This window comes from Zosterops lateralis, assembly GCF_965231275.1.
Source record: "Zosterops lateralis genome assembly, chromosome: Z".
Taxonomy (NCBI): Eukaryota; Metazoa; Chordata; class Aves; order Passeriformes; family Zosteropidae; genus Zosterops; species Zosterops lateralis.
Genome location: NC_139800.1, coordinates 17,417,860 through 17,444,141, shown reverse-complemented (window position 1 = coordinate 17,444,141; position 26,282 = coordinate 17,417,860). Strand labels below are relative to the sequence as shown.

Genomic DNA, 26,282 nt, shown 5'->3' with positions numbered 1-26,282 from the left:
AGTCTTAAAATAATGATATAGGGTAGACGTATTCCAAATTATCATGAATTATTACCATAATTGGAAAAAAAAATAAAAATGTAGTTTTATTTTTTCTGTTTCCTGCTTTTTGTGGCAGGGTGAGGGAAGTATGTAAAATAAGGCAGGCAAATTTCCCCCCTGCTCAAGCCTTGATTCAGATTATTTAATTTAAAAAAAATTTCATCTGCTGTAGCCTCAGTCCAGCTTGATAAGTCTAGTCACAATAAACTCATTTATTAGGCAAGAATGCAAGACCCAGACCCTTGTACTATTGTGTTCTTTCATCAAAACTGCTATCATAGGTCTTTAAGACAGAGACTCAGAGTAAACACCTATTCAAAGTTAGCTAGCTTTGAAAGGAAGGAAGCATCTTCAGCCAGCTTGTAGGAGGACCTGCTCTAAATGAGCATCCTGCTGGGCATTGCAAAATCTCAACAGGAGTGATTTAAATCCTTAACTCAAATTCTGGTAAACATATTCCTTCATTCAGGCAGTCAATTGGCATAAGGCAGTCAACTGTCCTTTTAGTTTCAATACTAAATTATATGTTGCCATGCAGTCAAGAAGATAAAAAGGAAAAAAACAAAACAAAAACCAGCAAGGCAAACAACCCCCTAAAATACAAACAACCCCCTCCCCACAAAACCAAACCAACCAAAAAAGCCCCATTGTGATTCTGTAATCCCCCTTAAGATCTCTATTTCAAGATGGATAAAAAATCCCCTGCAAGGAGCTGTTTTTAACCCCTGAACAATCAAACAATATTAGAAATAAGCCAAATAGTTTAAAACAGCAGCTTACTAATGGATTTATTATTTTTCAACTATCTCTGTTAAAGGAATTAAATAATTTCTTCTGAACATGAGAACTGAGATTTCCCAGTATCAGTTTAGGTCTCCTGCAGAGCTGGAATACATAGGCTGAATTATTGAAACTTCTGAGTGCAATGCAATTTAAGTACTCAGCTCCAATGTTCCTGCAGAAAGAAGCAAGAAAGCATCTTTAGCAGCAACAAACTCAGGCTGAGTAGCCAAAGGGACTAAGTTCTAGTGACAGTTTTTACTAAATCAGTTGGAGATTTTATTTTTTTAATATAGCACAGCATTTGTTGAACAGGCCCAATGTAAGAAGTTACAGAAAGAAGCTTTGCCGTCAGACAGCTACAGAACCTGTGAGGAATGATTCTTGGCAGGCTTTGAACTTCTAATGTCAACTAGACCACAAGACTGAGTTACAGAGGACAGAATTAACAGCCACACTGATGTTCATTTGGTATGAAGAGTTGCTTCTTTTTAATGGCATTAAGTAACAGATACTACAGTTTTATATAACAGTGTAACATCAATAAGTTTCTACATTTTCAGTTTGAGACAAATACTTAAATTCATGATTTTTTTAAATTTTTTTTTTTTTTCATTACAGAAAGTGCAAGAGAAGTTTGTATACAAGACTAATTGCATGACTGGCTGAATTGGGTACTAAGGCTGTATTCAAGTTGACTTTCTTAGCTCTCCAGTTTAGCAACATTAACAGAAAAACTTCTGACACATCAGTCATCACCACTGGCCAAGAATGTAGCTGTTACAGGCAGTTGTAACTGTTTCAAAAACCTGTTAGTAAAGAGTCTCTCCAGAAAAGGCACATTTTCCAAGAGATAGAGTACTATCTCACATTCATGGCACAGAAGTGGTGCATCTGTTCACAAGGAGACTAGGCATGGAGTGAAGCCGTTCTGCTGTTTGTTTTCCAGCATGCTGGAAGCGTATCCCACTACACCACGTGACAACTCAAACTGAGCACATCAGGGATTCACTGAGATATAAGCAAGAATCCTACCAGCTTGTTTCACTTGTTTCCCAAGCCACCCTAACAGAAAAGTAAACCTAGTAGATTTCCCTCCCTGAAAACTGCCATATTAGCACCAAGACAATGGTTAGTGTCCACAACTACCTAAAAGTTCTGCAAGAAGTTTTTCAGCTTACAGTGTAGGCCTCTAGTACTCAGGGCTTCAGCAGTGCTGTTACAGACCCCGCAGTCCCTTAATGACACATTTATGGTGGAGTGATAGTTTTACTTTTAGTTAAATAGACTAATATTAGATTATTTCCCTCTACACATAGTTACATTTTTATGGCTAAGAGACCAAGTCATCTGTCCAGTCACCAATTAGAACTGAGTAGCATCCACTTAACTTTACAACTGGCTGCTGCAGTCATAATGGGCAACTGACCTAGTTGTTTAAGGTGTGGAGTTTTAGCTACCAATTCACCACCCCCATGTAAAGACAACACCTCTCCCCTAGGTACACTAAGTTCCTCTATTTTGGGACAGTAAGTGCTATGTAAAGGGAAATGGTGGTACAAGACATTACTCAGTGCTGTCAACCTCTCTGTAGAGGAGTGCAAAGAACTAAAGTAAAGGTAACATCCACCAGTTTGAATTTGGGTTTTCAGCGTGAGTCAATATCCCCATTTGCTTTGCCCTGAATTATCATCTTCACAGCATGTTCTTTGAGGGTCCATGCTTCAATCCAGCTGGATATATTTTAGATTGCAGACATCATGAAACAACAGCAAGAATAGCAGACAGCAAAGTGAAACATGTAGAAAAATCACGTTGAGAAGAGGTCCAGTTATTCCATTTGTCCTTTTCTGGTTACACCTAATATGATGGAAAGGAATTAGTGTTAGGATGGTTATCAGTTGTTCTTTATTGCTAAAACAGAGCCACTGAGAACAAAACTAAAGCAATAAATACCAACACTTGTCTTCTATCAGAAGCTAGACAGTATTTCAGGGGAAGGCTGAAAGTTATGGCAGAAGATTTTTTGGATCAGTAGATCATGCTCTTCAATTAATGTTATGACATTTCAAATTACGTAAGTTTTTAGCAACAAAAGCGCTTGTAACAGCTTTTGATTAAAATCAGAGTAAGAGTCCAATAGACTTATTCTTATTTTATTCCAATTTACCCAGAGTCCAAAACTGCAATTGTTGAGGCGATTAAATTTCAGAAAGCTGTTTGTTGTATACAGAGCACTCTATGCTAATGTTCTCCTACAGATATATGAAGGTATTAAAATCAGCCCCTCTGAGTTCTGAAAAAAATATTTAGTCATTAATTTTCCTCAAGGAAAGGAAATCTAAATCTATTGTGGGCTTGGGATTTAAGTCTGTGGAAGAATAAAGTCTTTATTTCTAAGAAACTGAGGCTGTCTAGGCTTAGACAGAGTATAGCTACATACAAGTCTGCTAAAGGTACTCTAGCAGAAATTCTTCCAAGCACTGTTTGCCATATTTCAGAGAGCATTAGTGTTAAGCTACTGCAGTTTTTAATCTCTTTACTGAACATTTCCTCAGCAAATTTCAGAGGAAGTGGGTTAGCTTATTAGTGGAAGGCTTACCTGATCTATGCAAATGGGTTGCCAAATTGATCACCAAAAGGACCAGAAGGTGTATTCTGAGATTCCTTCTAAGGAAAGAGAGATAAGTTGTTAGTGGATTGTCAGTTTTCACCAGATTTACACTGCATGGCTCTATTAGCTATTTCTTGTTCAAATACCTGGAAAGAATACTTCAGAGCTCCTACTAAACACATATTTATTGTGCTGCTTCAAGAGAAGAAAGGGGCTTTAAGCTGTGTTGGCAGTTATGCTAGCCCAAGGCAAGGTATTTTTCAGAAAATCATGTATGCTACTGAATACTCCTTTGGAGCCTGTGGAATCATGGTATCTTTTAGTCAAATGCTAGAAGTCTAAGTCAGCATTCTAGAATTGGTCCAGAATTTTCACTGGGAGTTTCTAGTGCTCTGTCCCAAATGGAGTGATCTAGTGAAGCCACTTTCTCCTCGACAGAGTCCTGAACATGGAACCTCTAGTTTGTTCAGGCAGAGAGCTTCACAACTCACACTGCTCAGTCTGCTCTAAAGAAGTTTATATATAACCAAAGTGGAGTATTTCTGCAGCTACATTATTTGATACTCTTTTGTAAAGGATCCCAATGCTACAGAACTTTGTACCTTGGGACACTGGTTGTGGAGCCAAGTCAAATGGAAAAATGCTTTGTTAACCTTCTTGCAAAAGACACCCTCTGCTAGATTACATATTAGCCCCAAAGATGCAAAGGGTTTTTGCTGTACGGCCTCTAAAGCCAGAATTAAACTAGTGCTCAAACAGAGGCACCACAGTTATTAAGGAGAAAAAAGGGGTTTTGATGGGGTTTTTTTGTGGTGGTGTCATTTGGGGGTTTCGGTATTCAGGGGTTTTTTGTTTGTAATTTGGTTTTTGTTTTGTTGGTTTTTTGTTTGTTTTTGTTGGGTTTTTAATACTTACAGATGAGGCACTGAAAGGGTCTGTTTTATCTTGACTTTCAAACAGGCCATCAGCTGGCAGTGCACTTTGTCGAGGAACAGGCTTTGGTGGTTCTAAAATGAGAGACATACTGCTGTAATCACTTGACAGATTTAATAAGAACTCAGATCTGCCTGTATAGCAAACACCACAGCTCGTCTAATTATAAACACAAAAAAAAATTACACAGAAGTTCTTGGAGTGACTTTGAGCCACAAAATTAACTCCTGGTTGTCTCTCACTAAGATTAAATCAGATAGAAATTCTAAAGTTGTACAGACTTAGGTTTATCTCGTTCTAGTCAAGTCATTTAGGCACTAGGTGTCAGTGTTCAGCTACTGCCGCTGATCAAGTCTTCAATTTATTAGCTGAGACAGCCCTTCAACCCTCTATTTCAGCAACCATTAACTCCAAAGTAATTTTGGCAGACAGCTTGCTAGCTCCCATTTCATCATGATCTGTGCTATCTTTAGAAATGCCTACTTTACTATTAAAGTAACTGCTGAAAACTCCAGAAGCACCTGAAAGACTTTGCTGTTCTCCTCTCCTTGCTGGTACTGCAGGCGGCTTTGTCAGCTGGAAGTCTTTGAACATTTCCTTGACATCCTTCATTTCTTTATCCCCAAGTGGATCCAGAGCAATGAATGCATCACTCTCTTTCTTGGACAGCTCCTTCTGAACTGTAGTTCTGGGTGGCAGCTGAGGCGGGCTAGCTGTTGTTGACATGGAGGGCAGTGCCGAGGCTGTCTGAGCTGGTAGTGTTGGAGATGTGAACACACTGCTCTGGAAGGGATTTACAGCACTGGTTGGCTGTGCCCAAGAACTAGGTGGAACTTGTGCTGGCTGTGACCAGAGACCAGAAGACTGAGTGGGTGTGGCACCAAAAGAGGAAGATTGGTTCCAGCCTTGCACTGCTTGAGTACCAAAGGTGAGTGGTTGAGTAAATCCTGGAGGCTGAGCAGGCATCATAGACCCATGAAAGACTGATGCAGCCTGAGTGAAGGAAACTGTTTGTGGGGCCCATGGTGATGAAGTTACTGGCAAGCCACCTGGGGAGAGATTGTTGTTACACAGCACTTCAGTCGTCTGAAGACCACAAGCAGAAGCATATCAATTCCGTAAAGGGTATCAGCAAAATATTTTCATGTACTGTTTGCAAAAATCTCTTGGTTTCCACTTACAAATCAAACCATTTGGGGGAAAAGGGTTGGAAGAAAGGGTTTACTTTTTTACTTTTACTTTTTACAAAATTTTACTTTGCTGCATTTCAGTGCTGCAAGGACAAAATTGAGGTTGTAAGGGAAGGAGGAACATAGTTCTGGCACAGAAGTGACAGGTGGGTTTGCCATATAGTTACTTCTGTTTACATGATTATTAAGACACTGTGCAGCAATGTTACCATGACCTCACAAGTTGTGCTTGGCTCACTTAAGCCTTGTATACCTGCAGCAGAAATCTGCTGCCAAAGTTAAAGCAGTTGATTGCTTTAATCTTGATTCAGTTAAGGATGCAGAGTTTAGCCCTCTATTCACAGAGCTTAATAGTTTAGGGCAAACAGCACATGGATTAAAGGGTACAGCACTACACGAGAAGTAAAGGAAAACTAGAATCCATGTTTTGGTGTTAGCATGGGGTGGAACAAGACCTTCACTTTTGTAAACTAACCTAGACCAGCCAATGGAGATGCTGTGGTAGAACTTGTTTTGAAGAGGTCCAGTGAACTAGTTGGAAGAGCTCCTGCCTGTGTCCCTGAGCTCAAGCCAAGGCTCTCTGTAGATGGCACAAAGAAGTCTGAGCTGAATAAATCATCTGATGCAGTCTAGAAAGAATTTAAAAAAACAGTGAGATGCCACGGCAGAACACATGCTAGCATGATTAGGGCTCCCTAGTCCAGAGGTAGAAGACTTTGTCATCTAAAGCAGAGGAGGGAGTTTTGATGTATCATTTAGAGTATAAGAGTTTCAAACATCACCGTTTTGTTCATGCCTATGGAGATATATGGCATTAAACAGATAAAATATGCAGTAGTCTCAAGTCAGTTGCTGAAGAGCAGGACTTAAAATGGCTGAGTTATTTGCTACAAGTGATCTTCCCTCTGCACCCTACTTTAAAAACTACTGCTTTTAAACACTACTGCTTAGTCTGCAAAAACCCCTGTGGTTGTGGCAAGGCCAGCAGAGTTTTGCATAATTTGAGTACAAAACAAATGAAGCTGATCCAGAGCCCCCCTGTACTTAATCAGGCAAGTCATTGAAATTCCCTTCAGTAGGCAAATACAGAGAAACCACAAGGGTTTTGGTAAGCTTCTACTAGTATCTTATTGTTATGAAACCCTAGGTTGATGGGCATACTGCTATCATAAAAGGTTATACTGCTATTATAACAGATTCTGGCATTATATCAAGTGTTAATATGCATAGCAGCATACTTACCAGACCTTTACAGGAGTATGGCAGCATTAAAGAAGAGAGTATAGAATTTAGTGACCATAGCTAAATTTAGTGACCACAAAGCATTCATAGATATTAGAAGGTACCATGGCTGCAGAGAGATTAGTGAGAGCAGAGCAGGCAGTAGATGTGTTGTGAAGCTAGGTAGCCAATTATACAGTAATAAGAAAGAAAAGCTTCCTTCCCCGGCTTCTCCAAGTAAAATCATGCATATCACCATAAATTACTTGAACACTGTTTATTCACCTTGACAGATCTCCTTCCTCTTCCTGGCTTGGTACTCTGTGGTGGTGGGTTAATTGTTATAGGCTCATGTGCCATGAATTGGGTATTGCTTTCAGAATCCAGTTTTACTCCATTCTGCAGAGATGTTCCTTTGGAAGCACCTTCCACAAACAGGTTTGTTGGGACTTCAAGAAAGCCATTCCGTTCTCTTTCTGGTATCACATTGGGAATTCTTGCTGCAGGTGACTTACTCTCAAGTGGCCAGAGGCATGTTAGTGCTTCTTGTTTGCCAGTTCTATTAGAAATCTGGTCAAACTGTTTATCAAAGTAGTCAATATCACCATTTGAAGCACCATTGCCTGCTGATGTCAAGGTACTCAGACTTTTCTTCTGATCAGATTTTAGAGAATCAAATGAAGGTGGTGCAGATTGGTTTGGCTGCGTGAAAGGATCATCACTGAAAGGGTCTGGATTAGGTGTAGGAAAGAAGCTGAGATTGGTAGAGAAAGAACTCTCAGGCAAGAAGGGTGTCTGTGCATTTGGTTGTGGAAGAGAGGCTGTGATGCCATTCAAGAAGAGATCCTCTTTTGCAAAGGTTTGTTTGGTCTCAATTTCAGAATTAAAATCCACTAACAGAATCTCTTTAGCTTCCTATTTTTTTCAGAGAGAAAAATGAAGTTAGTTATACATAGATTTTGCTGCACAGTGAAAAAGCTCAAGGAAAATAGTTGCAAAAGATGGAATCCAATACATTATACCAGTAAATATTCAAAATCATACAGGCAAATACTGCTGTCTCTAGCCAAATTACAGCTATTTGATTTCCGAAACCCAGTACTGAAACATCAGTTTTCAGATCCCATAGTTAAATATCAGATTCTTGTTCTTCAATTTAGTGACTGTAGAGTAAGAACAAACTAATGACACCTAGACTTTCACTTGAGTTAAAGACTCCTGTTTGAGTTTTCATCCTTAGTTTTGACAAGTTGTGAAATCACACTGCCTTAGTAGGACTTCAAGTTGCAGTCTCAGTTTCAGAATAATGCTGAACAGCTGTTTGCCAGTGGAAGGGAACATATTAATTCTCCACCAAGCATGCAGTATAAGGGTAAGAGCTGGTTCACTGGCTGGGTTGACCGTGCAAACTGCATCATGCTTATAATGGTGGCTTATAGTGCCAGATTTAAAGCAATAGGATTTTTGGGGTCATACTGAGCTATGATGAGGTTTATGCACACTTTTGTGCAATTAGGCCAAATTTTGAGCTAGAGCTACTGAAATGACATTAGTAGAATTAAGTACTAGAGTGATATCTAGTGTTTAAGTGGATACTTCTATAGCCCTAGCCTACTAGTACAGTGATGATTGCTAGGCAGATGTCTTAGTAAAATCAGTACTTATTATTAGGACTAAATTTGCTTTCAAAGAAAAACCCAGGGGAAGTAAGCTAGACTCTACTTACTGTGGGACTGCTCATATCAGGGGGTGTTGACATATCCCCAAACAAGTCCATCTGGTCAACTCCCTTGAAGGCAGAAATATTGAAAGAATTGGTATCTGTTAGAGCTCTCACAAGAAAAAGAATCAAGCATCATGCAGATTTACTGTAAAATCTGCAGTAAACACTGTGTCTATAAACACTGCATTTCCCTCACAATGTGGATACAGTCAGTTACAAATTCTGTGATAGCATCAAAGTTTTAAAATTTAACCGACCAGTTTCATTTTTTCAGCTTGATCAGCAGGCAGTTCTTCGCCACCATTCTGTAATAGATGGATAACAGCGTCAGAAATAATTGGAATTTCAAAATTTGCCTTAAACAAGGGGAATGCTTTTAAAAGGAAATGATGCAGAAGGGCAGCATGAGAGAGATCACTACTCAGTATTAGCTCCACAGGCCCCTTTCACTTCCATTTCAATGTAATTGGGCATCTGACATTGCCTTCATAATGCTGACAGGATAAAGGAAGTCAAGGTTAGATGTGGCACAGCAGCATACCTAATCAAGAGATGCTGAGTGGGAGTGACCTACCTCAGTCTGACTTGCTTCTTCACTCTAAAGAAAAAAGAAGACTTTTAATACCTAAACATCATGTAGATATCAAAAGTCTCTCACTTTGGAGGAACTTCTTAGACCTAGGCAGTCAGACAGCTGGCACAACTGCCAACCAATAGCTTCCACTGTTTTTGGATTTAGGCAGAGCTTAATATCAAGTCTTAGAAGAGCCCAAAACTCAGCCAAAACTGAAACAAGCTTTATGCTGAGTCATGCAGTTTCTATCATTTTACTCACCTTTTTCTTTTCTTCTTCTTCCTTCTTCTTCATATTATAAATTAGTTGGAAGAGGTCCTTAAGATCAGAAACCAGAGGCTCAGCCTGGAAAAGAATGTAGATTTTAGGTCATGTACTATTTTTTACCTGGACTTCTACTGTTGCAATCTGTGCAACAAACCAAACTTCCCTGAATGGTCTAATACTTAGATTCAGATAACAGGAAAAACAAGAGTTTAAAGACCTGTTTAGTCTTCGTACAAGAATCTGTATATGCAGAAAGCAGTGTAGAACTGTTGTTAACTCTACAACTCTACAAAAGTGGCTGTACCTCCTATGTTGTGCTGACCTCCTATGTTTTTGCTAAAAAGCTGTTGGCAATACTTCTTAAGTGCATGGCAAGTCCTAGAAGTGCAAAATTTATCCAAGCCTTCTGGTAGTGTCCTGAGAGGTAGAACATTTTGCATTTGTCTATTTGCTCTAGTATTGAACATGGAGAAAGCTTCTGTATATAATATTATTTTTATTTTAAACAATATACAAATAGCAAATGAGCAAGGCAAGCATAAGGTAAAATTATCAAATGTCTAAAGCATACACCAGCTTTAAATGGGATCTATGACATGATGACAGTATAGAAAGAATAGAAAGGCTCTGCATGCCCTGCCACATCCATTAACAAGAATGTTGTTGAGATGGTGGTGAGTCCAACTACCCTGCTTTGGAGCACATGTGTCAGCAGGTTGTCAATGCCTAGAGTAGGACATGTCCCCATCTTCAGCCACTACCATTGGCACAAGCAGAGAGTCCTTTGAATAGATCTCACTGTTTACACCTGAGCACCATCTTCTCCTAATCAAGGGGTTTAGAACATGCAGCTGCAGGAAGAGCTATTTCAAGAATTATCAACTTGAACAAGGAGTACAGCTGCAGCAGAATAGAGCAGCAGAAGTCTTTGCTTCTGAGGTAGACAAGTTTATGACAAAAGCACCCAGCAGCAAGTCAAAAGCTGTCCTAAGGCCTGGCTGAGCTTAGAGGCTGGCAAGCAGCACCTCATGGTGAAATGAAGGAATAGACTCCAGAGTACATACAAAAGGCTTTTGTGCTTAATCTACAATTCCATTGAAATCAATACAATTATTGGCCAGAATGCTGACAAATAATAAAACAGACTTAGAAGAAGGACTTACAGCTGTTACTGAAGTATGTAATGTGCTACAACAAGTAGCTTCTCAGTCCCACCTGTAGTGGGTCCAGAGCTGCCAACAAGTTCTCAAGGAGAGCGGGCAGGAATGGGTAAAAAATTTCTAGCTTTGAAGTCTGGGCTCATCAAGTCATCATAATAACTATTATACAATCATTATAAAGACAAGCTGATAAATAAAAAATACCTAACTATATGAAGCTGCATAATTCCTAGTGTTATTTTTAAGTAGCTTTTTCCAGTATGGTTTATGTACCGATTCCCCTCGGAGAGATTAACCTTGCACACAGGATTTCTGCATGTGAGGAACTCACCACAGAAGGATCAGAAAACCTCCCAACAGGTTAGGGTTAGGTGGTCCTAGGAGAACCAGACCTGCCATTTACAGACCCCAGAATCATTGTTGCAATTGAATAAGTGATTTCCCTGCTGCACAAGGCAAAGCCTCACATGAACTAGACTAATGTAGTTCTATATTCCTGTTAATTCAGAGCAAAGCTCCAGTTATTTTACTTAAGAATTAGTACTTTCACAGTGGGAAGCCTGTGCTAATGGCTCTGTTCATCTCCCTAATGAGAGTACATAGACATGGTACATAGACAAGTTAAGCGTTGTTAATCATAGTAACCAAGACTACTTGGGTGCTCTTATTCTGGACTACAAAGAAACTGTACAACACAGAAGCCACTGGCAACACAGTAAATTCCTATTTTTCTTTCAGTAAAATCTATCCATGCATGCTGGTGTTCCCCAAAGGAAATTTCTAGGATTACCAGCAAAACATAGACCCTTATCACATGTTAAATGTTTACACAACAGCATTATCCATAAGACATGAAAGAAAGTGTCTGATTCATACCTGTTGGGCTGTTTTTACGGCAAAAAATTGGTGCTGGCCTTCTCCTCCACAAATATAGCCAAAGGCACGATTGTCTGTTACATCTCGAGCAATAAAGGAGATTTTGTTTACTGGATGCTCATGCTCTATAACCTGGAATTGGGGAAAAAAACCCTATTGGTTTAAATTTCTGGAAACATAATAGCTGCTATTCTCTGCAGTTAAAAGGATTGAGACTGTTAAAAAGTCTTCACTCCAAACTTCAGATTTATCAGCTTTTGACTAACCACAATAGGATGCAGCTTCTGACAGGAGTCTTCAGCATTACAAACATTTCACAAGTGAATTTTTATATATGGAAATGGGGTATAGTGCCCAAATAGGAATCTGATTCATATTAGTCTAACTTCCAGGTGCCTCACTAGCTTTAAGAATCACATTAAGAAAATAAGTTATATCTTACCCCAGTTTTTTCATCTATTATCTTGATGCCAGAGAGGGAGATGTTTACCCAGATCTTCTGTTTGTGTTGACCCTGGGAACGGGCTGCTGCTGCCATTCCCTAAAGAGAATGAATCCCAAAGTATTGGTGAAACCTCTGTTGGATTTAGCTTTAACTTTTTTTTTATAACATATTACTGCTTAGGCTTAAAGTGATACCACAGATCTAGACTGTTTCCTCTGTAAATGTTTTAGAGCTTTGAAACAGATTTCAGTCCACAAAACTGCTGCAGTAACAGCAGCTTTACCTGCTTTTCCAATCTGATTGAAGGAATATGGATGTTCTGCACTAGAGAAGTAATGGTCTTTGAGAGACACAAACAAATCAAAAAATAGTCTCAGCAGGAACAGTGTCGCCATTGACACAGGATGCCAACTTATGCTTTGAGGTCAGTGTTAAATTGCACAGCAATCCCCCCTTCCCCTCCAAAACCAGGCTCATCATTTGTGATGAAATTTGTACTGCCAGCATTCATACTGGATGCCTACCGACTTAAAAGGAACGTTTCTCAGACTTTCAGAGAAACGCTCTTTGAGCTAGAGGTTACAGTTTAGGAAGCAACATCCACCTAGATGCGCTGTTAGTAACTACGTTACCATTCAGCTGTGTTTGAAGTTTTGCCAAAGTGGCTATTTGATCTGCTTTTTGAAGGCTAACCAGAGATCGTTCCTTGTGCGACAGATCAAGCCCTTACCTTCAGCTTCATCATTGAATCCTGACTCATTTTGTCTCCTCTTGCCTCGGGAACATCATCTATGCCAATCAGCTTAGCCTTGTATTTTATGCCATCACCTTTGAATCTAGCCAATAGGGATTCATGTGTTTTTTCTGGCCCTGGAGAGAGAGAAAAGTCTTGGTGGGTCTGTTTGTTTTTTGAGGTTATTTTTACATTTGGGCAAGTTGGGTGTGGGCTTTTTTTTTTCTTCTTTCTTTCCATTGCTTTTTGGTTTTTTTTTTAATGATATAAATGGATATGTAGAGATTTGTGGTCTTTAAAAAATATACACCATATATGTATGTGCCAAGTACATGTTAAAACTGTGTCTTGAGTACAGTTGACTAACAATCCATGTGAACTGCAAGACTCCTTTAAGGTCACAATACTATTGCAGAACATAGCCTCAGTTCAGAGTGGAGCCCATTATTAATGCCTGGGGGCTTTGGAGCAATTGTTTGTCATGTAAAAGAATAAAATCTGGATAAGCAACAGAAAGGTAGATATAGGTGCTAAGAGAAGACACCATGCAGAAATGGTACTTCCCATGGCCATACAGGGTATTCAGTAAGGCCTTTAGCTGTTGTCCCCATGTTCTGATGCAGGCAGATCTCTTCTTGCTGTACAAAAAATAATCTCCCAGTGCCTATGCTAGAACCTGATACAGCACCATCATTTCTACAATGAGTCCTGGTACTCTCATCCTTCTAAGCATTTGGGATTTTAACTAATTTGTTATTTCTACTGTTCCTGCTAGTAAGAACTGCTTGCTTTTCTTCTCTGCATGCTCAACATAACTGAAGTGTATACCTGGGTATTTTTATATTAGGTAATTATATTTACATGACCTAATCTATCAAAAAATCTATTATCTGATATACAATAATTCTCATGGAATGATTTTTCTAGCTTCCCTGGACTAGAATTTGTATCTAGCACAAATTTCCTTTCTGGAGGGTGGGGAGGACTCAGGTTAGTTCAGACTAACTGCTACCATGATGGTGCAGGGTCTGGTCACCTCCTCAGGAGGCTCTCACTTCTCTGGGCTCTTGCTTGCTTCTCAGGTTCAGCAAACAACTTAACAGTGGAACAGACAAGTTTAGAACTTAAGGCTAGTAAAAAAGCTTTTAAAAACAAAAGCTTACCTTATGGTTAAGTTTATTATACTGGCATGTTTACTCATTCTTCTGGTCAGCTGGAAAACTCAGTTATTTCAGCAGTAGTGAGAAGGTGATCTTAGTTTAGGCAAATGCAGAAGATTAAGGACACAGACTAGAGAAGGATTCAAGTGGTAAGCATTTCTTACCTTTCTTTTTTTCTTTCTTTGACGATTGTGCCTTTGGTGGAGCCTGTTGTTCAGGCTGGCTGTTGGTAGCAGTAGTTTCAGCTTCAGTAGACATGACGGAATTGTGGCCAGTTATGTTCACTGTAGGCTTAAAAATCCAAACAACAGTTAGAAGACAGACATAATATTTTACCTTGAAGAAGAAATGTTCTTATTAGAGCTGTTAGTCCATCTGAGTTCCACTGAGCACCAATGCCTGACAAAGTCTGAAAGTGTAAGGTTGATAATATGGCAAGTCTGACTCAAAGTCAGACTACACAGAGCATGAAGTTACAGCCAGGAGGTGATGAACCCTTGCCTCAGTAATACCTAAGCAGTAGAGCACACTGATCTACATCAATGGGCTGCACTTGCACCAACATCTTTTAGCCCGTCAGTCTTTAGCTTTCTTTACCTTTTAAGGCTAGTTATACAACCTCAGGTGTTTTGGTCTTTTCTCGTTCAGCACTGCCAACTGCACCTCTAAAGTAGCATAGGAGAGAAAGCAAGAAACATTTGCTAAGATCTGCTCCAAACACCCATGAGGATGACACCAAAACACTCAAAAGATGCCAGTAGATATTATCAATGTTTCTATAACCAGCAAAAGAGGTTATACCACCCAACAGATAAAACCAAATAATTTCCGCAAGCTGCAGACTGTTCCAGTAAAAACACAACAGAGCTTTAAGCCAACCCCACACACACTTGTCTTAACAGTAATCAAGTAACCTTGATATTTTCAAAAATCCTGCAAATTGACAAAAAACCTATGAACTTTTAAGACTTATCTCTATGCCATGCAACCCTCTTGCCTCTGAGCTACAAATATAAAAAATAATTTACAGTCATAAAGTTTTGCTCCAATATGGCTGAAGCATTCACTCTTACAAAACAGAAGTACTCAGAGCAGCTTTATAGAGTTATTAAGCCAGAAAGACCTGGATATCCACATCTACTACAGAAGCCATTCTATTAAACTTCTGTCTGGGATATTGCAATAGCTGCAGTTAGTCCATTGAATTTTAGGATAATAAATGAAGCAAAGAAATTGTTTAGGTAACTACATGATTGAGCTCTCTTCCAATTGCCCCTACTTCCAGGCAAGCTGCTACAGATCAAGCCACCCCTTTTATGCAGCATTTGACACACAATTTGTGTGTAGATACAAGTGCTGAAGCACTGCATAGCCCCTTGCATTAGAAGTTTGTTATTCTCAATAGCCAATTCCTCATTAGTAATAGCTGATGCTTCACCCATTACTTGAAATGTACTTTCAGGGTTTTGCTCTCACTCTGCCTTCCCCTCCTCCCCTACTTTGCTGCTAAGTAAAGCAGTCACTAGACTGACTCAACCAGCCTGCCCCTGAATAATGGATACAAAATTTTAACTGACTCTTAACCCAGGAAGAATACAAATTCCTAGATCTTGAAGAGAGAATTTCACCCTGAAAGCCTCAATTTCCACTTAACCAGAAGGAAGGCCTTTAGAGAACTATGTAATCTAAGCAAAATTAAACCTAGCTTCTTACCAGATGGTGGGTGAATTGCATTTAGCATTGATCAAATAAATCAACAGAGATAAAGGTGCTCAAATGGGAAAGAACTGTGAGCTATACCTGTTCTCCTCTGTAAGCAACTTATCTGGCCACAGTTAGAGAACATTTGATGGAAGGGAACAAAGGTGTTGCTGGGAAAGTTTGAAGTGGTTCTGAGCAGAAATAGCTGTCAGAAGAAGAGTTTGTTTAGCAAGCCATGGTTATTCAAGAAATGTTATCACTGAAAGAGTGACTTGTTATGTTCATTCTGACAAAGGGTCAAGGGGAAAACTGTTAAGCCTGCAGGGATTTTGCAGAATACTTGCTGCAGTGCTTAAAACAGATTGTACCTATTGAAATCCACATTTTAATCAGATAAAATGGAGTCAACCGAATTCTTCTTTCAGAGTAGCTAAGCTAGCTTGCCTAATAAATAGTTTTGGGTGGAAATAGCTTTCATACATAAGCATAAGGAACTTCTGCCTAGATTTTTTAAGACCTACAGAAATAACAAAGGAAAGAGAGTTAAGGTTGGATCATTAGTTAAACACTCGCTCCCATATTGAAGACTACTGTTGACAGAATAGAAGGAAAAGGCCCAGAAGAGAGAAATAAGACTTGCTCTCAAGAAGTTGAGTTTAAGTTTTAAGACATTCTGCCTGGCTCCATTCTGGAAAGAAGAAATAAGAACCTCAAGGTACTGAATACTGCCTGTCAGTGATCCTTCTTCCTCTGTTTATTAGAGCCAAACCCAGCTGTGGTGTTATACAACTTGCATCACAGATTTAGAGGCAATAAAAAAGAAATAACTTAGGAGAGAGCAAATATGTACAAGCAAGACCTCACTTTGGCAGTTGTAAAATGGTCTATATGTGCAACTTCCACCTTTGAATTCAAGGCATCTCTGGTCATCACTGGCCTCTGCCTCCATTGTATGGAAATCAGACCACTAATTTTAATAGAACCAGATAGCAAAAAATCCCACAGTGGAGGAAGATGGGCAGGAATGCATATAAGTGTGGCTGAACCTTTGCAAATACCCTGTGTTACTGTGGAAAAGCTCATTCTTAGTGTTAGCAATGCAATTTTAGGTTTGTGAGGACCTTCTGGCTACTTTACAGGAACTATTCATACCTGAGATCTGGAAAAACTCATGTTCCCAGGTGAGATTTAACAGCACATGATGGTCATTTACCATACCTTTGGATCCTGGTGTCTTTAAAAATCATCTCAAACAACAGAATTATTGAAACTAATAATGCAATGATAGACAAAGGCAGCCTTAATATGTGTTCACAGTTTGAATAACTACTTCTTGATACCTGAGTTAAGCCACATAGTCTAGAACTAAATTGTCTCTGCCTTCACCTTAAAATTTCACTGGGGTGGGGGAAAACATGTAATCTATTCTGCTAACTATAAAAGAGCCTCAACCACAAGTAAATATGGATTCTGGGCTTTACACTCAAGCTAAAACTCACTAAGGTCTTCATCACACTTGAGTTTGTGTTATCTTAATGGAAAATGCTGATGTGCTTAACATGCAAGTAACTAAAGTTAAAATCTTCCATTTGTTTCTTGGGGGCTTCCTTTTACAGTACTCAGGCTCTTAGAATTTCCTTACTGCAGCTGCAGGTGGAAGGCAACAAGACTAGGATTGTTCTCTTACACTTTAATTTTGAGGTCATCTCAAAAGAATCAGCCAGCAAGCATGGCAAGGTTAGAGATGCTTGTGCTTTTATGCAAGGGTGAAAGGACAGTCAAGCCTCCAGATATACTGGCTTAGTAAAGAACAAGATCATTCCCCCAACAACTAAGTCATCACTTAGTTTAGAGCAGTTTCAATCTTGTCCACATAGATGAGTCCATTGATTGGTATTACCACACTTTAATTACTCACTTATCAGTTGTATGGCCCATCTTCATTATTATGCAAAATGCACTGTTTCAAAAGTCCAAAGACTACAGATACAAAACATACAAAAATTTTCAGATGCTGCCACCTTGGGAGAAGTACACAAAACTCTGCCTGTATCACCCATACATATCACACATTTTTCTCACCCACTTTTCAATTTACTCCAGACAGGGCTTGTAAAGAGACTACCAGCAGTATCTTCCTCCTTTCCTTCAGGGACTACCCTGTGAAGAGCAGAAGGATGCTGATGACTCCTCAGACAAACACCATGTCAGGCCCTCAACACCCAGTCCTTGATATACACAACTTGCTATCTACTGTCTCAAGCCAGACTACTCTCCATTCAAGACTTATACTTCATTTCTACACAGTTACCTTAGGAAAGCCAGTGTTATAACTTCTGGCATACTGTGCTCTTAGTGTCTTCTCTGACACCCTCTCTGCAGGTTGACAAGTCATCCCTGAAATACCTGTTTCTTAGCAAGACTTGGAAGAACATGCCAGACAATTTTGTTGAGTAACATATAGTTTCCCTTAGAGATGCTTTTACAGATATCTTTTATTTGAGAAAGGGGTGGTGACATGATAGATATCCCTAATGATTATATTTTTGTCCTGCGCAGAAGTGAATTGAAAATCTTCATTATGGCTGTAGTTGGTCATAGAATTAAGGCCTGGACAGAATCCTCACTAACAGACAGGCTTTCACCCCCTCAGCAGGGAAAGATAAAAGTCTCAAAGTTGACGAGAGATTATCTGAGAAAAGGCTAGGGACACCCAAAAAGTCAGAGGTAGATAAGCTAAACATCTGCTCAGCAGCCTAATACTTTGTCCTCTTCACAGCCTGTGCTCCTTCTTTGCCCCTACAAGTGCATGATTCAGCTTAAAGAGCTAATGCATGTAAATATTAACCTTGAATTAGAATCCGCAAGGCCGAGAGAGGACAAGAGGAGCTTTTACTGCCAAGTGAAATATAGCCTGTTAGGATGAAGTAGTAACAGGAAGCACAGCAATAGTTCAACTGCTGAACATGCTTCTGGGGCAGGTTCTTTCCTCCCCCACTGTTCTTGAAGGGTTAGTCAGGTTCTGGTGGTGAAAAGGCTGTGTTAGTGAATTCAAGACTTTAGTTTTCAAGCTAATAAAGCAGACTGAAGGCTAAACAGCAATTTACACAATGACTAGCAAGAGTCAAACTTGTAAAGCCAGACAGTCTGTTGTCAGTAAATTATCTTGACTGTCAGCCTTCTGCTCACATCAGGAATATAATAGTGCATTTGTGTGAGCCCCTGTAGGGCTGACTGACATTTATATCTAACAACTCACCATCTGATTATCACATTTTCTGTTTAGTTCCTTCTTCAAAGGTAGTAGCCTTGAGAAGCTATAGGAATGCATTAATAAATCAAAACCATAAAAGTGCTAATCAGGCACTTGCTTTTTAAACAGGATCACTCCTGCTGAGGAGTCAAATAAAATATAATCTTAAACATTTTCTTTCATTGCTAGAACACCCATTGCTCTGGTATCTGACAGTGTCTAAAGAGTTCAAGTTGAATAAACCTTCTGTAACATGACACAAGAGATTACAATGATTTAGATGGAACATTCCAGATGCTTGTTCTGATGCAAGCATTAAGGTTAGTCTGTTTTCTTTATTCAGACAATCCAACTATTCTGTTATGAACCAGCATATCCAGCAACTAATATCCATGAGAAGTAATTATCTTACCTATGAGTAGGTTATACCTGATGTATTCACACTTTTACATGACAAGTACCTGCTTGAAGGCAAGTTCTAGAAGAAAGTTCACAGACAGCTTGGGAACTATTCACCTCCAGTTTTAGTCATGTCTGGAATGCAAGAGCAGTATTACTTGTCAGAAAGATGACTGAATACATACTTTTATACTGCAGAGTATGACCCATGGTCCCATGGTTGGTCTTGTAAGAGAGACAGCTGAAAAGGATATTAAACTACACTGCCTGGCAAGTGCAGCTAACTGTCATTCCTACAATTCAGTAAGGCCTGCATTACCAATGCACCCATCACTCAGTTCAAAAATCCTGTTGGACTGTCCTGCTTAGGCTGTAGATTGGTGGAAATTTGTTTGGTGTTCAAGAGATCCTTTGTTTGCTATTATGACTTTAGTTAAACGAGGCACTTACCTGTTGGACCAAGTTTTTCTAGAATAGCAGGATTTTGCTTTAGGGAACTTCTTGTACCCAACTTGCTTTTCAAGCCCTGTTTGATGTTTTGTCTTCTTACCCAAGAGGTGCATTGATACTTTGTTGAGGTATGAGAGGCAGATTTAAGCTAAGGACTTCCTCTGTCAACATGAATTCCAGTTTGCAATAAACTGCAACAGTACTTGTTATTATTATACAACCAGTATATTGCAGGATGTGGAACATAGTCCAGCTATCTTCACCATATTCAACCACTAATGAGAAACAGGGATGGGTGACCTTCATCTACTTAGTAGGAGAGAAGTACACCATTAGATACATCAGGGATTGCCTCCATCGTGCTGCTCCCTTCCCTAGTACCAACTACCATGTAGATACAGGTCTTAGTGCACTAATTAGCCATGTCAGCTACAGATGTTGTTGGCATGTACCATTGCTAGTGCAAAATCATGCCTATGAAACCACACAGACATCTCACCGTTCAGCCAACTTGCCAGCTGCTATTTCATCAGTTGAACAGAACAGCCTGTTCTCATCACATCAGTCTCCTCTGAACCTTTTGGTTTCTAGCAAGAGCATGGAAATTCAAACCTAGTTCCCGAAAGTGTTTCATACACACTTGAATCACAGCCAAGATAATATCAGTAAGTTAGCAGCTGGGACTGAAGAGGTCACACAGCAAGCAGGGCAATCAGATTGGTACTTTTTTAATCATTCTATCGTTTAATATTTATTATTCATATAATTTTATCATTATTTTTATCTTTTTTATAATTTTTATCATGCTTTTAAGCACATAATTTCTGATAAGATTATTAGTTACTTGTCAAACCAGCCACAGCAGTGACTCTATTTTGGATTTTCCTTTCACTTTTCATGGAAATAATACATCTTTTGCAGGAAGATTAAAGCAGTGGGCTCAAGCAAAATAATGACCAGTTTAAATAAGTTGTACCTGATGAACATATGGAATAATATAAATTAACAAGTGAAAAGTGTTTAATGAGCTAGTGCTATCTAGCTCCCTGAAGACTTGATTGCAAGATGAAGGAAACTAGCAGTGTCATATTGTTTGATAGAGCTGTTTTTTCAGCCAGGAACTTCAGTATCCACAGGTAGTGCCCAGGTATCTAGCTAGTCCACCCCAAATTTATGGAGACCTATTATTTTGGAAACAGAGATTGATTAGATTATATATTTAAATTATCTACAAGAATTTTCTTCCTATAGCCTTCAAGAAAGACAGCATGTTTTGCAACCTGCTAAGGGAGCACTTCTCTATACCCCTCTCCAGTTTCCAGTTCTGAAGCCTCATAGATTAGTGGCGCCTGAGCCAGAACTCAGCTGTCTGCTGTAGTTATTGCTAAGGAAAGCATCACCTGCCCCTGGGATGAGTAATCTCAAGCAATATGGCTTCAGTGCCTACAGGTCAACCTTTTATCAATATTCCTTGTTGAGACTCACTGGATATACCAAACAGCATAGAAGCAAAGCAGTCGTTATTCAAGGCATCTAGTGTTTACTCAGATGCAACTGAATTTGAACTGAACAACAAATCAAACACTTCATTTCCAACTGTACTCCTAAAGCCCTCCTGCCTAGAAGGCCTGGTTCTGATCTTCTTGCTTGTTAGTATAGTGAAGAACTCTTGCCAACAACCATGCTTTTCTCCCCTCCTTCTCAGAGCAGGAACTTGACACATATTGAAGCTGTTATCATAGGTTATGTCAGCTGCATACAGTTAACTAACTGTCTGCTGCTGGCACAGTTATCCTTCTTTGCAGTTTGGCGATATGCAAGCTGTACTGAGAGAGATTGCATATGCTTTGCACAGTTTACTCCAAATTGTGTTCTCTACCAGTTCACAAATTCATCTGTATGAGAAATAGGATTTTCCTGTATTATTCTTGCATTCACACTGCCTAAACCCATGTAATCCTGGCCACGTTGTTGAATACTGCAGTTTGCTTACCCAGCCTTGTTATTCCATGAGCAGCCAAAAGCCTGTCATTAAATATCCATTTCAGCAGTAATTGAAGAGCACTCCACCTACCCCCAGACACTGTGCCTCTCAATACACAAATTGTTGTAGCAGATACTGTCACAAGAGTCACTCCATCCTGCCTCTTGAAAGAGATGCAGATTATGTTCATTATGTATTCTGAGAAGACTGATGAAAATTTTGCTTGCAGAGCCTACTTTTTGTAAGCTCTTCTACAGCAGTTCCAGTCTTGTTAGTATTAGGAACATATCACTTAATAGAAGTGTTACACTTTCCTTCAAGATTAGTTATTGCCAAGGCCCCTAGCTCTCCCCTCTATATGCAGCGAGAAAGGCAATGAATAACTACACAAGACTCAAATCTATAAAAGTGTTACAGAAAGATCTATACCAGAGGTTAGAAAGCATTAACCAGAATTTTAAAGTTCCACTACAGCTCTTACAGTAGAGATCCTACTGAACAGCTAAAAGTGTTTCATAGATATTAGCGGAAGTTTACACTACTATTTGTAAATCCAGACTGTAAAGCAATCTTGACCAGGGTGTCTCTAAATTGCCATCTCTATAATAGTCTTGATAGCATATTATAGGGATGCCCCCATCCCTCAAAAGCATACAAGAGGTGTCAGATCTAGAGTTTACCTTCCATTAACCAAGGTAGCCATTGTTTGCAGACAGATCTGTGATTCAAGCTACTAGAAAACTAGTCCTTACTCATAGAGTGACCTTTGTCCTTGCCTCAAAGCACAAACGACTGTATTCTGACAGGACACAGGAGAGATCTGTAAGGTAGAAAAACAGCTTGTAACATTAAAACGACATCCTTAGTGCTCTCAACTTCTTTTGTCCCCTCCTAAGAGGAAAGTTTCATCCATAGGTATTTTAGCCATGGGGCTAAAGTTATTAGGTGTATGGCACATCAGCATTAGGATTTGAAGAGTTTGCCACAGGCAAAACTTCGTAGCTGACATTGTCATAAAGTCTTCTGACTGTCAAGGTGAAGGTCGGTTATCCGTCTCTTAGACCTAGTTTTTCTGCTAGAGAGATAATCCTCATCTTATTGCTTAAGGATGCAACATGAACAGCAGGAAATTCAGCTCCAAGGCCAATAATCTGTCCTTAACTGGCCCTGTAATATCTGAGCTTTTAGATTTAAGGGGACATGCACCAGATATGAAGCAATATTAAAAACTTTTAAAACTAATTTAAAAATCACATAGATCATTAGGGGTAAAGATCTACAGGGCACTTCACCTGAGACAATTCATCCCCAAGCACTCCAGAGCATATGCAAGGCATAGTCTTTCAGATGAGGGGAGACTGGAATGATCTGTGTCTCCATCAGCCAGGGCTGAGAAGACCTGGCTGGAAGGAGATGCTTTTTTCAGCATTCAACTACCCAGCTTGTATAAACAAGGTAATCCTATTGAAACTAGTGCTTCTTGTTTATTTACTAGGCCTGATGCTGTGCTTCATCCAGGTTCTTTATAACCCTGAGACCCCTGAAACCCAGGCACAGTCTCAGAATCAGGTTTATAATGACAGTTTTTCTTTTCAGTTACAATCCTTAGACACCTTATTCTATTTATCTCTTTAGCATAACTACAAGTTATACTACTATGGGGTCCATGCTGAGGTAGTGAGTAGTGGCTTATACGTATTCGTGTTTCACAGCAGAAGCTCATTAAGACCTCTTGGCAATCCCCCATCCAAATAGTATCATCCTGATTCTACTAAAGGTCCATTAGTCTACATGCAAGATCTAAAGTTTTTCTCCAAAATTCTTGCAGATTACAAGTTACCTTCATGCTGCTTCATCATTTATTTTGACAGAATCTAGCCAGCAAACAGGATTTGTATCAGCACTGCTTCTAGATCAAGCTGGCTTTCTCTAGATGTGGAACTTATTGCTTTGTATAGGCAAATTCATGCTTCTGTAGTGGTCTCATATTGCTATCCTTGCTGAATAAATTCCACGAGCATTTCCAGTGTTAACCCATCTGGTCACACAAATTTCCTAAAAGTGTGAGGTTTAACTAGGAAAGGAGAGCACCAATAGGAGAAAAAAAAATCAACAGGTTTGGCAGCAACACCCAACAAATACAATATATTGGTGCATTCTTACACCATATCTCAAGCTATGGCTTTTCTACTTTGATTTTTGAGCATCCACTCTGGGTTCACCATTCCTTGACATTAAGTGCATTTATTTGCTTTCCCTCAGAGAAAAAAAAATAATAATAAAAAAAATAAATCTATCCTTTCCATACATTATAATCACCTAGAGTGATTAGTGCTTAGAGTGTCTCTTAGAGCGTCAAGAGGCCTTGCAAGAAGTATAAGAAATATATCCATAGCAGCTACTGGTCTGCAGTGTGCAGGTAGTTTAACAGGTAATGCTCTTGTCAGTGAGAAAACAGATTGTGTAGAGACACTTAGCAGTATTGTAGAAGGCTCATGGTAGATTAGACAATCATATTTACTGTCACAAAAAGAAACTGATACCAGCTACATAAAGCTTGAAGGACTTGGCATTCACTCCATTTTAAACTGAGTTTTCCTATGCACCAAATCATGACTGCTAATTAAGCCTCTGTTGTGATGGTTCACCTGACACTCATTTAGCACCTTCATCCTCCTTACCTTTGTTGCCATTTGGTTGTCCTTCCAATGCAAACCTACTATCAATAAAAACTTCTGCTTCAGACTTGACCACATCCTTACACCATGCAGGGAATTTTGAAAAGCTGATTATACCTCAAGAAATATTGGATGCCACTGCTAGATGCAACTGCAGTGATTCTTTGAACAGGTGTGGTGGCGACTCCCTCAGATGATGCTCAGCTGGAAAGATTTTCTTTGGATTACAGCTCACCTGCCTCCAGGAAGGTCCTAATGGAAGCTGACACAAAGACCTGCTAGCATTATAATTGCCTAGCAGGTCAATATCAGACACTACGGCATCTTTTCAATTTAACACTGCCTGTCAAATCTTCACTGGAAACATGAACACACACCTTCATAATTCATTTTCTCTAATTGAATCGGCATCTTTAATTTTGTCCGTTTACAGAGATGTTGCTATCCTAGAGCATACCTATGGCCATTCTTTAGCATAGAATCCAAGCCTTCATGCTTTCAGGATCAGTTAATTTTGGGCAGCCTTGTTTATAGAAATTACAGAAGACTTCTGAAGAAAAAAAGTGTACCCTTTGAAGGCAAACTAGCTTAATTAAGAGAAGACTTAAAAATCCCTGACTCTCAAAATAATAAAATCATCAGCCTTACCAGTGAATTTGTAGTACACATTTGAGTAACCAGTCTCAACATTTTTGAGGGGTAAAAGCTCTTTACAGAGAAGGCCAGCTGAGGAAGTCTGTCCGTGTTGGCAACACCTGCGTTTTTCTTATGGCTCACAACACTGGCACCCTCCCAACATTAAGTGTCACCATATAACGGACATTAGACCTCACACATCATCACCTGAGAAGTCAGTTTCTCTGTCAAGGTAGAAGACAAATTCCTGACATCATCATCAACATCCACAGCTTACCCCAGCCCGAAGCAGCATGCAGAAATTCACTGTCAGACAGAGGAGTGCCCCATCAAAAATAGCAAGGGCACGCCATCCAAAACCAGAACAAAACTCTACTCCTGTTTCACAGCATCCTAACGTGTGTTTCCATTATCTCTGCTGTTAGAGAGATTCTTTCACGATAGTTATTTATTATAACTAATTAGTTATAGGAAACAGGAAATTTAGTGTTTATATAGTTAATCTGTTTAATGATCTTAACCCCCTACTCTCCACATATAAACCAGAAAATGCGCGTTTATGTTGCTTTGCTCTCCCGCCTCTCCGGAGCCCGGGGCGGCATGCGGGCGGCCCCTGCCCATCTCAGCCGGGACCCGGTTCCCGCAGCGCGCCGAGCCCCCCGCGGGACGGGGACGGGCCATGCCCCCTCCCCCGGCACGGCACAGCACGGCACAGCACGGCACGGCACGGCACAGCGCGGCCCCGGCGGCGCCTCCGGCCCGAGGCTGCGGCTGAGCGCGGCCCCCGCGGCCCCCCCAGCGCCCTCCCCACGGCCGGACCCGCCGCGGGCACCGACTGTCGCGTCGGGGCGGAAAAAGCTCCTTCCCCCGGTGACAGCTCCCTCGCCCCCGCATCGCCCCCGCGATCTCCCCCGGCGGTGCGAGAGCCGAGCCCCGCCGGCCGGGCAGAGCTGCTTACGGGCTAGATCCGCGCCGCTGCCCGCATCATCCGGTGACCACAGCCGGTAGCCTGGCTGAGACCGGGGCCCCGGTTAAATATTCGGTTGCACTCTCGCCTTCGGATTAGTTAGCCACTCACAGCGAGCGATATGGTTTTAATCAGATGCTGGCAGCTGAGGACTACCCAGGAATGCGCGGTGATGTTTTTGCTTCTCGGTCTTGGCTACTCCCCCTCAACGTGTCGGTGCTCACAAGTTTAACCCCTTGCGAGCCGCCGCTGCTGCGGGAGCCGGAGGGCGCCGGGGCCGGGCCGCCCCTCGGGGGGACACGCGGGGAGGGACGTGGGGGACACAGGTGACCCTGCTGGGGAATGGAATCGTCTGGCACCCGCAGATTGTACCGCCCTCTCCATCCTCCATCCCCCCGAGCCTGTGACCAGCCGAACCGAAATATTGGGTCAGTGCAATTCAGTTTCTGGGTCACATCCAGACCTGACCTTTGTACTTCTCACTCATCTTTATTCA

General features: G+C 40.4%; 1 protein-coding gene across 10 annotated transcripts; it reads right to left on the bottom strand.

The window, feature by feature from the left end:
* Positions 1-1,272: 1,272 nt before the first annotated feature.
* DAB2 (DAB adaptor protein 2) lies at positions 1,273-26,003 on the bottom strand. Of its 10 annotated transcripts, none has more exons than XM_083883910.1 (15): positions 25,778-25,975; positions 19,085-19,206; positions 13,883-14,009; positions 12,556-12,695; positions 11,823-11,921; positions 11,381-11,512; positions 9,339-9,422; positions 8,761-8,808; positions 8,507-8,569; positions 7,066-7,695; positions 6,035-6,188; positions 4,891-5,418; positions 4,352-4,443; positions 3,425-3,492; positions 1,273-2,682 (listed from the first exon to the last, which is right to left on the bottom strand). In XM_083883910.1, the coding sequence occupies exons 3-14, from the start codon at positions 13,974-13,976 to the stop codon at positions 3,430-3,432; spliced, it is 2,127 nt and encodes a 708-aa protein (XP_083740036.1). In that variant the 5' UTR covers positions 13,977-14,009; positions 19,085-19,206; positions 25,778-25,975; the 3' UTR covers positions 1,273-2,682; positions 3,425-3,429. The 10 variants fall into 10 exon arrangements, with proteins under 10 accessions (XP_083740036.1, XP_083740035.1, XP_083740037.1 ...); XM_083883909.1 differs by having other exon boundaries at positions 19,134-19,206; XM_083883911.1 differs by having other exon boundaries at positions 25,898-25,944.
* Positions 26,004-26,282: the final 279 nt, after the last annotated feature.